Below are 13,615 nucleotides of genomic sequence, written 5' to 3' on the forward strand. Positions count from 1 at the left end.
AAAACATTTGGATTAGCATTAAAAAAATCTGGAAAAGAAGATCAAGGACTGCTAAACAGCTAGAATCCAATATCAGACAAAAATGGGACAATATGCCTCGCCAAGAACTCCAGCACTTGGTCTCCTCACTTCTCAGATATCTGCAGACTGTTGTTGAAAGAAGAGGGGATGCTACAAATGTTGAACATGGCCCTGTCCCTACTTTTTTGAGATGTCTTGCTGCCATGAAATTCAAAATGAGCAAATATTTTTCATGAAATGGTAAAACATCTCAGTGTCAACATCTGATATGTTTTTTATGTTCTATTGTGAAAAATATGGATTTGTGAGATTTGACAATCATTGCATTTAGTTTTTATTTACATTTACACAGTTGTAAGTGGGGTTGTAAATTATGTCTACATTAAGCAAACGTGCTCATGCATGTGTATCCTGTAGAAGTCCATTTCCTCCATCCATGCCACGGCCATGGAGGTTTATCTTACTGGATCATTGTTCGAGCACTCACACCGATCAAACCAGACTTTGGGGGTCAAACATGCTTTGGTAGATTGTCTTCTGTAAGAGAGAAGACGAGTTTACCTGGCTGTCCAGACCCAGACAGAGCAGCATGAAGAAGAAGAGAGGAGACCACAGCTGAAAGACCGGCATGGTGGCGAGAACTTCAGGGTACACAACAAACACCAGACCAGGACCTGAAACACAACACAGAGGAGAATGCTCACACTGTAAACATGTCAACAAATTACATCAAATGCATTCTTGTATTTCAATTCTACTTGCCAAAGAAATTTGAGTAATTTTCACTTATTTGTCATGAATTTAAAGTACCTGACCTCATAGCAGCTCCTTTCTTTTTTTAAAATCATACATCAACGACTCATGAATGAATCATAATGAATCATAAATCATCAATTAATTGATATCATAATCACTGTTAAGAGATGATAAATGTCAAAAATGTGCTCTATAAATAAAGTGTATAGGATCTGACTGGAGGCTGCTTCGTTTTTCTAAATGAAAAGTGAACAGGAGGCACTGACATTTTATCAGCTGGTAAATTCAACATTTTAATTTGAAAATTTACACAGCCTCCTTTGAGAAGCATTGTCATATTTGGTCCTTATTCTGTGAACACTAACAGGCCATGAAGCACAAAGCCCAAGTTACTAGAGAGAGTTCATAACCCCGTTTATGATAACATATCTAGGCTTTGTAGAGCCAGCTCATTCAGTGAAATTCTGGTTGTGATAAACTCTCTTCTTGTACACCACTGAGTTTTTATGCTTACCATCTGTAGCTATGTTGTCCACTGGGAGGTTATGAATGTGAGCCATGTAGCCAATAGCAGAGAAGATGACAAAGCCAGCCAGGATACTGGTGAATGAGTTGGTACACGCTACAATCAGAGCATCCCTAAAAGAAGGAACAATGTCAGCACAGGACTAATATTACAGAAACTCATGAAAACTTGGTATTAGAAAATGACAATCACAAAGACAGCTGTTTTAAGAAACTCTCATTCTGCATTTTGTAGAATTTATAACATATAAAAGGTTATTTAGGAAAAGTCTGTATGTATGGTAGTAGAATAACTGAAGCACTAAGTGAGGATATTCAGCACAACATTGGGAAACTAACTTTGCATTGTTGCATTGTGAAACTGGTTTAGTAGTAGATTAAATGTAATTATAATGTTTTTAAAATTATTTTGGCTGAGTTAATGCTAACAACAGATTTTGGAGAGCAAGTTTTTTTCATAGAGTTTTGAAATTTTACCATCAGAACCTGTAAGGGTACATTAATAAGCTCTGTACACATTTTGCCTACACTCAGCAAAAATGCCCCATCAAAACACATTCAAACCACAAGTATTGATCTCCCAACCACAGCAGTAAAACACGTTTCATTACATTAGACTTTCATTCTGTAGTCCTTGCTTCAAATTTGCAGTTTTTCCTGTTCATCTGAATGTCAACCATTTTCCAATATTTAGCATAAAGGGAAATTGCAAGCTTTTTTCCTGGTTTCTCATTGCCCAGTAATGAGAGATTGATAAGAGTTTACATGGATGTCTCTGTATTGTGTGAAAAAATGTATTATTCATTGGCATTAAAAGTGAGGGGGATTATATGCTATTTACTGACATTTGAAAGGGTTAAATTCCCGAAAATGTATCAAAATGTAATATTTCTCATCAGCTCTTATGTCAATTAAAAAAAATAGAGCAAATAAGGTGGGAAAAAATATTAGTGTATAATATTCTTATTGCCGTTAACGTATGGTGTCCATTTTTGGACATAAGGAGTCGCTGAGATTAACAACTTTTTAAAATCTTGCAGTGTGAACAAATAATAATGCATGAATATCAAAGTTGCTGCTCATCATTGACATAGCCAAGGATGTGATAACCTTTTCAAGGAAACCCAGTTTGCATGTAGTTTATATAAATTATTTTTGTGTGTGTGTGTGTGTATGTGTGTGTTTCCACATTAAAAACAAGGGGATTTTATGGTTTTAAACTGGAACTTAAAGGATTAAATTCCTGAAATTCCTTATTAAAATTTTGTATTTTACCTTTAGGTCTCATGTTGGTAAGAAAATGAATGCAAAAAAGTGGGAAAACTTTTAATGTATAATGTTTTTACTGCTAGACATGTATGATGCTATGTGCAACATTTTTTTAGGAAAACTGAGGGTTAATGATAATTTATTCACCTAAGAACATCTGATCTGCTGTTTCTAGTGTAGTTATCCCACAAATATTTAAATTTCCTGCAAAAATGTTGAAATTTTGAAATTTGCAGGGGAGGGGAAATTTTAAAAGAGCCACCAAGTGGCTGTTCCTTAAATTGGGAAACAGAAAGAACATTGGATCAGAGAAGTAGTAATGCAAGGTTTGGTCCAACACAATGTCAGACGGAGGAAAACAAATTCAGAGATCACACAAACACATGTTTATCTGAAGTTTTTAAACTAAATATACATATAATTAATGACTGTGATATCAGCATGTTTAAGATCAGGAGTTGAAAAACAAAGAGTGGTCAACCAGAAATACAAGAAAGGATAAGTCTAGGACAGTTTTTAAAATCAGACAGCTCCATAATTCGTCACCTGAGGATGTTGTTGTTGAATTTGTTATAACTCGCCATAGAGATCTGGGAGCCAAACGCTATCCCTATGGAGTTAAAGATCTGAGCAGCAGCATTAACCCACACCTGTGACAGAGAGGGAGGAGGATGTTAAGATTCACATTAGAGTAGTTTCTTTACACAGGTAGACCTTTACAGTCACTGCAGAGAACAAGGACAGAGAAACAGTCATGAAGGCAATAATTATCATCATACATCTTAGTTATAACGTCCTTCAGGTTCTTAAAGAAAATCTATACAAGTTAAAAAGATTAAAACAAAACACTAAACACAGGTTAAATATACAACAATATATCATCAGCATATAAAGTCACACAGCACAATCAGAAATGTTTTAAAAGGTGAATTTCATTGTAAATCTTTGGAATTATCCAGTACCAGCAACAGACTGGAGATCTGTCCTCATAGTTGGAGATGATTAAAGGTCACATATTATAAATAATACACTTTTTCAGGCTTTTCTGACAAAATATGTGCCCCTGGCCTGTCCAAAAACCCCAAAGAATCAGAAGAATCCATTCCCTTCTCCCCTCTCTTTCTCCACCTTTCAGAGAATGTGTTCTGTACCAGCCGTTCTCATGATGTCATGTGGGGAATTAGCCCCGCCCCCAGGTTTCGGTTGGCCCTCCCCACTTGGAAGACAGTTCCACCCTCTCTCCTGATCCTCCTCTCAGCTGAGAGGAGGATCAGGGGAGCCACATCCATTAAGCCACATCAGTTTCCTGAGAGGGGTGTGGTCAGGGGCGGAGTCAGACAGCTCAGTAACATTTAAAGCTACAGACGCAAAAAATCGTTCTAAGCAGGGCTGAAACAGAGAGGTTTTTAGACATGCAAAAATCCTATACTGAAGTGTTTTTTTCAGCAACAAACTTCACAGGCATGTTTTGGGGACCTCTGAAAACAATATAAACTTGTCTTTAAGGGGTAAAATATGTGACCTTTAAGAGTTCATGCTCTGGATCATAAAGTTATAGTTAGAAGATTTTTGGCAGATTTAGGTTACCGCAGGCTTTAAGGCCCGCCCAAGTTCATTCTCTTTGTTTCTGGACTGACTGAAAGTAAGCTGCAGCCAACATTTCCCTAAGGAGACCACTGTGGTTCTCCTTCATACGGCCTCTTTAGAAACCAACAGGTGACATCACTGAGCCCATGTCCATGTTTTATACAGTCTCACAGTCCTACAGGCCTGTTTGTAAAACATCATGTTATTTATTTATGAACAGTCTCACCTTCACTTCAAACAGTTTGCCCCACACAGGCGTCACAAAGTAGAGGATGCCGTTCTTTGCTCCAGGAAGTCTCACGTTATTGATGAACAGGGCGAACAGGATGAAGTACGGAAACACGGCGGTGAAATACACAACCTGTGGGACACGAACAGAGGAGTGTGGGGGTTAGTTGCTTAGAAAAGATGAACAACTCTGACTGTTTAAAGGGTATAAAGAGGATTTATGTTGGTTTATTAATGCATTATGGCTTACACAGGGGGATCAGCTGGTTTCTAGTTGATTCATGATTGTTAACTGTCGGTTGGCCGGACAAACATTGTTATGTACATAACTCTGACATATGATTGGACAGAGAGTTAAAAATATTGTGAAATTACATCATGCAACCAACGCAACAAAACAAAAAATATTCTTAACATTGTGCATTCACTTATCTTTCAGAGATTCAGAGATTATTCTGACCTTTCCAGTGGATTTGACTCCTTTGAAAATGCATAAATACACGATGACCCAGGACAGAACCAGACAACCGAAGAGTTCCCATCGAATACCACCAACTTCTTCAATGCCACTGGTTTTCTCCAGAAGCCTGTGACTGGGAATAATACGAAAAATTCTTGTCGTCAGGTCTCAAGATAAGCAAAGACTTGATGAGGTCTTCATTTAAGAAAACATAGAAACTATCCATAAGGATTCAGCACTCAAAAAGTAGCTATTCTGTTTCATTATGAATGTGAAGGCAGAGGTCAAAGGATTTTTTCACCCTGACTTTCTTTACATTTTATCCAGTCAGCTCTTTGAATTATTATAATTTCTAAAGTACTAAAGGGGAGCTGATGTGGGAACACATCAGGAACATTTAGGAAAAATCACGCTTTGACTGAAGCCTGATTTATACTTCTGAATTAATTCCTGTTGGACTACATTGTTGTGAGCACTACATTTGGGATGATGTGTCAACGTTGCTCTGCAATACCAGTTGCTGGAGTTTTGGGCGAGGAATGTTGTACCACTCTTGGGTCATTCCTGGGTCTTCTTTGCTGGGTTTTTCATTTTACGGTGCTATGAACGTTTTCTATTGATGAAAGATCTGGAATGCAGGCAGACCAGCTCAGCATCTGGACTCTTCTACTGTGAAGCCATGCTGTTGTGATGGATGTGGTTTTGCATTGTCTTTCACTATGCAAGTCCTTCCCAGAAAGAGACATTGTCTGGATGGGAGCATGTGTTGCTATAAAACCTCTCTCTACTTTTCAGCATTGATAGTTCCTTTCCAGATGTGTAGATGCAGTGGTTCCCAAAGTGGGCTGTGGGCCCCCCCAGGGGGGCGTGGGGTCATAACAGGGCTAAGCAGCACCATCTGATGATTTCAGCCCTGTAGAAGAGAAGTTTATTGAAGTCTCCTCCGATTCAATGATAATATTGCAGTTAAAGTCCAAGACATGCATTTTGGACTGGAGTGTTAGTGGCAAGGCACACTTTGCCATACGTTTTCCTTTTGCATCATCCTACCTGTATGAGGATGTTGCAAAAGGCTGTTGCATCTACAATACACCCAAGATGCAAAGAGATCTGAAGCACCAAATAATCCCACAGTTGTCACTGAAATTATAGCAGGACTGTGTGTATAAATCTAAAAGATGTTTACAAAGTTTTCATTGTCAGGGAATTGTTCATCTTTAAAGAGGCAGGTTTTTAAAACTTAGAATTTTAGGTTTTATGTTGTGATAAATTCTAAAAAAAAAGAAAAAAAAGAAAGAAAGGGAATTTGTTTGCAAAAATTGTGAGTAATAGTGTGTTTGTCATACATTTACATGTTTTTACTTGGGCTGTCAAAGTTAACGCATTAATATTGCGTTAACTCAAATTACTTTTAACGCCGCTAAATTTTTAGTCGCATGATTAACGCATGCGCGTCCTGTATGACCCTTGACCCATCCCGTAGTTTGCCAGACCAGAAGCGGCGCCGTCGTGATGCGGTACAAGCGAGCAGAAATGGATAAAGGACAGAGACCCCCTGAATGACAGGTTCAGCTTTCATATCATGTCAGATAAAACTGAAGTTATTTCCTCCTACTGTCGACATGAACGGAGTTACAGGAAGTTCGTAGAGTCTTATATAGTCCGCACCACTCACTAGCCATGCACACCGCTAATGCAGAGAGCCGCCCCCCTCGCCATGCTGGATTTGTTTACAGTGGAGACACTCAGACAACTCTGCAGGGATGGACTCGCAATCTGGCATACCGGGCATTTCCTGGTGTGCCGATGCACTTTTGGGCCAGTATGATTTATTCATTTATTTAGGCTATTATATCTGCCATGAACCGGCACCACAGCTGCGCTAATGACTGTTGACTGGTCCGATCACGTCTCCTAAAGGTCCGCTCTCATCCCCACACAGCTCCTGCTTGAAAGTGAAAGTATTCGGAATAAAAACTAAACTTACTAAAACTATCGACTGGAACTGTGAATAAACGCCAAATTTAAATAACAGTCAATCAAGATGCTGCAAAACTGTCAAAGACTCTGCAGTCCCTATAGGAGATTGTCTGATGCTGGTGAATGTACAGCTGCATCATGAGGAGGAGGAGGAGACAGAGCAGCAGAGGCTGGTGTGTGACAGGAGAGCAGAGGTTAGTGAATGAGCTCTGTAGAGTATCAGAATATAAGCTGAAAGCATTATTAGACTGTGGGTCTCCTTTATTTAGGAAGAAAAAAAGGTTTCAGATTAAATCTGTAGCTCTTTTATGATCTGAAGAATGAAGAGATGGTTAAGTCCTCTTTCTACAACTTAAAATTTCTCAGTCATTTCTTACTGTCAGCATTTATTTTACATTTGGACTACATTTTTAGTTTGAAAGTAAAAATATGATAAATAATAGCAGACATTTTTTAAGTAATTACTTGCTTTTTCTCTTGAGCAGAGCAGATGTGTCCACTTCACATCAGAACAGTGAAACACCATTAGATGTGTCTGTGCCTTACTGCTGAGCTCTCAGCAGAGACTTGACTTCTTTATGTCCATGTGTGATGATGAGATCTGTTGTTTGTGTTCAGCTGCTGAGAACAGAGGAGTTAACTTCTAGAAGTCTAAAGTTTGACTCTACATTGTGGTTTTATTCAGTAACGTTACATTAAGGTCAGTATCTCCACCTGTTTTGGCTTGAGTTTACCATGATATGCTCTCAGCAGATTTTTGCAGCGTTAAGTATCTTTGAGCTCAGACTAGAGAATTTTCTGGACTTTATCTGTTGTTGTTTTGGGTTGTTGACATGAACAAACATTTGCATAAACAAAACATTTTTGTCCACTTGTGTTGATAAGGGTATTTAAATCTTGAGAAATAGTACTGTAAGGTACATTTAGAATAGACAAAAAAGTGTGATTAATTTGCAATTAATCACAAGTTAACTATGGAATTTGTGAGATTAATCATGATTAAAATTTTTAATCTATTGACAGCCCTAGTTTTTACATATTGATACGTGTGGTGAGGGTTAGGGGGGCCTGAAAATACTTTCCTCTGCCAAAGGGGGCCCGATAGAAAAAGTCTGGGAACCACTGCACTAATGCAACCCCGTACCAGCAGGTTTTTGAACTTTTGAACTGTGAGCTGATGACAAGCTGGATGGTCTCTCCCATCTTTAGTCCACAGGACACTGGTTCCTTTCCCAAAGGAATTTTGCATTTTGATTCATCTGACCACAGAACAGTTTTTAATTTTTCCTCAGTCTGTTTTGAATGAGCTTTGGCAAGGAGAAGAGTGCACCGTTTTCATGTTCACACATGGCTTCTTCTTCTGCTTCTTCTGAAACAGCTTAACTTGTATTTTTTTGGATGGAACAGCATACTTTGTTAACAGACAATGATTCTGGAAGTGTTCCTGAGCCCATGCAGTGATTTCCAGTACAGATTCATGCCTGTTTTTAATGCAGTGCCCCCCGAGGACTTGAAGATTATGAGTATCCAATACTGACCTTTGGATATTTCCCCTTATGCACAGAGATTCTCCAGATTCTCTGAATCATTTGATGATTTTATGGACTGTAGATGTTGGGAATGTCTCAGTTTCAACATCTGATATGTTGTTTATGTTCTATTGTGAATAAAATATGGGTTTATGGGATTTGACAATCATTGCATTTGTGTTTGTTTTGACACTTTACGCAGCATCCCAACTTTTGGGATTTGGGGTTTTATAATCAGAGAGATGCGTTGTGGATCTGCAGATGTAAATGCTCACTCAAAGAACTGCTGGCTGGCGGACTGCAGGTGGGTGGCGTTGCCGGGGAAACCACTGGAACAATTGGCGACGACATTCCAGGTGTTGTTGCAGGAGGTCCAGGGCAGGGTCGCTCCAAAGGTGTTGAACAAATAGTAGAGCGCCCAGCTCATGAGCACATTGTAATATGTAGAATACACAAAGGAGATAACAACTGTGGCCAGACCAACACCTGCAGGGAGACAAAGAGACATTTTACACCAGCAGGGAGGAAGACAGTGGACATTTTTAAATCCATATACTTGGAAAATCTTTCTCATGCTGCGTACAATGCAGGAAAATGTCAGTGCCTTGGGCCTTGTGTGGGTTATACTCTCATATCTCATATACAGATAGACAGCAGAGAGAGGATAAAAGCATTCTTAGAAGCGTGGATTATAAATTCTTCTGTCTGTGAATACAACAGGCTTTTGACCAAATGAGTAAAGGAGTGATCAAAGTCCTCCAGCAGATGTTAAATATTCAGTCTTTTAGCACCTGTTGCTCTCAGATATAAGGTCTGTCTGTGTGCTCCTGGTTGTTTTCATCCGTCTCCTCCCTGATGAATTCAGAGCAGTGACTCAGCTAAATATCTAACCCTCCGGAAGAGAAACAGGAGCTTCATTATTCTGCTAAAGGGCATGTCAGAGGGGAGCTAATTATGACCTTTACTCCTAGTTTGTTTATGCTCCTTTAACCTTTGTAATTTTATCGACAAACATATCTGCAAAATAAGGTTTAAAAATGTATTTTCCCATCTGTTTAAAAGACAGAAATACTTCCTGCAGAAACATTAACCTTACAGGGGTGAATTTTTTTATTTCTAAGCAAAATACCTGATTACAGTCATCTAAGCAACCATTACTTGACAAATTAGTAAATGAGATATTCCGCAAGTATGTTTTGGTTGCTGTGTTGGCGAATGTTTTCTATCATCCCAAGTAGTTCAAGACTAATTTCTTGTGACCTTGTGACCTGCAGTAACCTTGTCCCATAGCCTACTGTAGCTTCTAAGGAGTTATAAGCAAGCAGAACAAATATAATAGATTTCAGTCTGGTTGCAGACCACAGATCTCATACTTGCAAACACTGTGGTGCAACACATGCTAAAATTTTCAAAATATAATTGGTCATGACATACTAAAAACCTCTTCTTTAAAAAAAGCAAGATTACATGTTATTAAAATTTGGTTAAAAACGGGGATTACTGGACCTCTGAAGAAGAGAAGTGGTCTAGCTGCAGACCATAGCTCTCAGACGCCCCCTGTCGCAGACTGTTACTGTGAGATGCCACATCTGTCAGAACGGAATTACGTGCTAAAACTTTCTAAATAAAATCTGTTTAAAGTTTCAGTTAGTTTCAATTACGGTCAGGGTTCGGTTACCAAAGTTAAAAGTCAAAATCCTAACCTGCAAAACCTTTCATTAACATACACTCACTTTTAAATGAAGCTGAGTAAACAGTCTGCTTACTGGATAAAAGCTAGTCCTCCATGAAAACACCAATGCAGCTGACGTAGCTAATACTAAAGCTATTTAGCTATGTAGCCAAGTCAAAAGCAAAACATTAGCTATGTAACATAGCTACATAACTAAAAAAGCTAAAGCAAATGAAGCTATGTTAGCAATGTTTGCTGAAGCTAGACTCATTTTAGAAGTAGGTACACAGCGCAGCTCTGTTAGCTTAGCTAAAGCTAACATACTGTATCTACACTGGCTTATAAAGTGATGTTAACTACGTAGCTAGCAAGGTTTTGTTAGCTTTAGCTAAAGCTAACAAAGCTAAAGCGAGCCACTGTTCATGGACCTACTTCTAAAATGGGTCTATACATAATTTAATCCTGGATTATTTATTAAATGTTTGTCTGTATTGTTTGTAAAGTGGTAATTTCATGAATTTAACTGCCAGACTTTGTTTATGAATGAAGTTGAAATAAGAAAAAAAAAAACTTCTTAAATGTTTTACCAGCAAATTATGTCCCTTCAGTTCTGATAGAAGTGGGCTCTGAGATATGAGGTTTGCAGCCGGACCCCTCTCAAAATTTCAGTCTGATTTTTTTTTAGAGACCAGTGTTTCTCAACTGGTGGTTCAGGACCCAAAAGTGGGTCACGGGGCCCCTTTCAGTGGGTTGCAAATGTGTTTCTGGTAGGGCTTGGCAATTAATTCAAATTACATTAAATTCCAAAAGGGCCTGCTGCAAATTACAAATTGCAGAAGGTGCAATATTTCTTTAACTTGAAATGTGTCAAAATACCAGTTTAATAAAACAATTTTTGCAGCAGCAGAGATTTTATGCACATTATGTAAACATTCAAGTGTCAATTTTTTATGGTTTACAAAAATTCTCCTTTTTGTGTTTTTGTTGTTATTCTTCATCATAATGAGTGACATAAAAATGACAATGCTCTTAAACAAAGAAAATGGCATCACATACATCACAATACGAGTAAAAATAGTTGATGAAGCCTAGCGTTACTTCATGAAAGTCATACCCCATCTGTGATTAGCTGGTAGCCAGCCTCACCTCCCCCACCCCAGCCGCCTCCTTAATAGCTTAAAGCTTGGTGCACCCAAATATTCAGATCCATGCTACTATGGATTAATTGCTTTGGAAATTATTTCATAGTTTTCAATACACATGGCCTTTTTGTGAAATTATACATGGCTTGAATTTGTCGAAAATCACATACGATTAACCCAAGAATAATCACATATCAAATCCCAATATTTGGGGAAAAAAATCACAGATTATGTTTGCATATCATTCAGCCCTGGTTCCTGGAAGTAAAAATTGCACCAAAAAGTCCATAAAACTCATTTAGAACTGGCTTGTTTTTTCCTGTCTCTTTGATTTGTCACGTGTGTTGTACTGTACTAGATCCAAACTGTATATTTTTCATCAGATAAGCCCAATTGGTCCAAAAAAAAAAAAATCTGAAATATGGGTAATTATTTCTCAATGAAGAGTCAATGGTCCTCAGGCTTGAGAACCACTGCTCTAGACCGATGTAAACATAAAGACAAATAAAACAGAGCACCACAGAGGCAGATAACTGATGTAGTAGCTCTAGTTTTTACCTGATCATAGACTGGACTTGAACTGGAAATCAATCCAAATGTTTAACTCTTTTACTATGAGGAAAGTAATCAAAGATTATTTTTAATCTGCAGACACTCTTTTTCGGTCATTCCAATGATATTAATAAAACTACCATAAAGAATGATACAGAAATATTTAACCCCTGACAGAGGGTTGATTAACCTTTACCTCCTGAAAACATGTTTTCTGCTCAATGTGAACCAACTGGAATGCCATGCTCCGCTGATTCCTGTGTGACTATCTGATCGATTGGAAGGAGAGGCGACTGTGTCATCATAACGACTAACCAAAAGGAAGCCCCCTCTGAGCTCCAGGATCAGCTGAAACCACCAAACTAACCGCTTCTGTTTATCTGAGGACCTGTTTGCATTTTTAACCCTTCGTAAAAAGCTCACATGGTTGGCTGCTCCGCTGATACAACATACAAACTCTAAGAGGGAAGTTAAACATCATGACATAACATACAAGTCTATGGGGTCCAAAACAAGGCAGAGTCGAACAAGGGCGTGTCAAGAAGTTTTAAACTGGACTGGTCCAACAACGATTTTTAGGGCTGGCATGAAGTTCTGTATGCAAACATGCCCTAATGGTATTTATCAACCCCGTCTCCATGAATTATGCACATCTTTAACTTTAAAACCTGAAGTATCATACAGTTGATTTATTATTGTGAATGCGTTCGAATGTAATGCTGAGGTTACACCAAAACTTGGTCCGAAGGGAACATATGGACTTCACCGAAGTTCTTCTTAGAACTACAGAAATCTTTTGGATGAGAGGCGAAACGTCTTCAACCTCAGTCAAGTCCAGTTGCCCCCTTTGGACCAAGTTTAGGACAACCATGACCTGGATGACTGAGAACCTTCCCAAACATCTTGCCAAGGTCAGACTACACATTATAAGCCAGACTATAGCCCTGTTAGAAAACTGAACAGTGTCAGGACTGTAGCGCCACATTATGTAATAATGTAATACATTTTCCATCCATCATGTAATAACGCCGCATTTTCTAAGCCACTAAGCAGTTAGAGTTAGGGCAAGGTAGTAGGGTAGGTGTTTAGTCTAGAGCCCTGAAGGGGGGTTAGGTTTAGGCATAAGTCACTAAGCGGTTAGAGTTAGGGCAAGGTAGTTGGGTAGGGCATACCTTGGAGCCCACACTAAGTCCTGTGGTTAGGGTTATTACGTAATGTGGCTTTATTAAATAATGTGGCTTTACAAGGACCCCCATCCCCTAAAATCAATAATTTACCCTATAAAGAGTGCCATTCTGAATGACAATTAGAGACAAATGTGACCCTCCCTACAGCAATTCTAGCATTTTTCACTTTTCTGTCTGCCTTTTATGATTTCTTTTGTTGTGTCAGTGATGCTAAACAATGAGAGCACAAAGTGCTCTTTGAGTTAAAAGAGTACCTAAGTTTGGCATGAACCTGATGGAGGCTGTGGGCTCACAACATAGTCAATTTGGGGATATGAGAACCATGACAGGGATGGGCTCTGATATCCAACCCCTCCTTTTGATCCGTCTCCAATCCATTCTGCAGCCCATGTGATAATGCCTCTTTTGCCTGTAATAGTAGCAGTGTTAATTTCGTCGACTAAAACTATGACTAAAAATGTTCGTCGACAGCCTTTTTTCCATGACAAAAACTAGAGTAAGACTAACAAAAATAGATCTGTGATAACTAAAACTGACAAAAACTAAGTTTAGTTTTCGTCAAGATTACTAAAACTAGACTAAAATGTAATGTAGTTTTCGTCGGACATTCAAAATCCGTGATATTTCTCCACTGTGGGTAAATCTGTCAAAAAACAATGCAGCTGTATCTCTTCTGCCTCTCAGCTGTAGAAAGCAGGGACCCCAGG

The 13,615-nt window shown here is 38.7% G+C and overlaps 1 protein-coding gene across 1 annotated transcript in view; it reads right to left on the reverse strand.

Annotated features, from left to right (window-relative positions):
• The window catches only part of si:ch211-225b11.1 (uncharacterized protein LOC561694 homolog), a 43,177-nt gene that overhangs the window by 18,687 nt on the left and 10,875 nt on the right, over positions 1-13,615 (reverse strand). The window contains exons 3-8 of the mRNA XM_041786635.1: positions 8,631-8,841; positions 4,847-4,979; positions 4,385-4,519; positions 3,118-3,221; positions 1,292-1,416; positions 583-695 (exon numbers count right to left, since the gene is read on the reverse strand). Coding sequence (XP_041642569.1) covers positions 583-695; positions 1,292-1,416; positions 3,118-3,221; positions 4,385-4,519; positions 4,847-4,979; positions 8,631-8,841 — 821 coding nt within the window. The remainder of the gene's footprint in view (positions 1-582; positions 696-1,291; positions 1,417-3,117; positions 3,222-4,384; positions 4,520-4,846; positions 4,980-8,630; positions 8,842-13,615) is intronic.

The sequence above is a fragment of the Cheilinus undulatus genome, linkage group 5 (assembly GCF_018320785.1).
Source record: "Cheilinus undulatus linkage group 5, ASM1832078v1, whole genome shotgun sequence".
Lineage (NCBI taxonomy): Eukaryota > Metazoa > Chordata > Actinopteri > Labriformes > Labridae > Cheilinus > Cheilinus undulatus.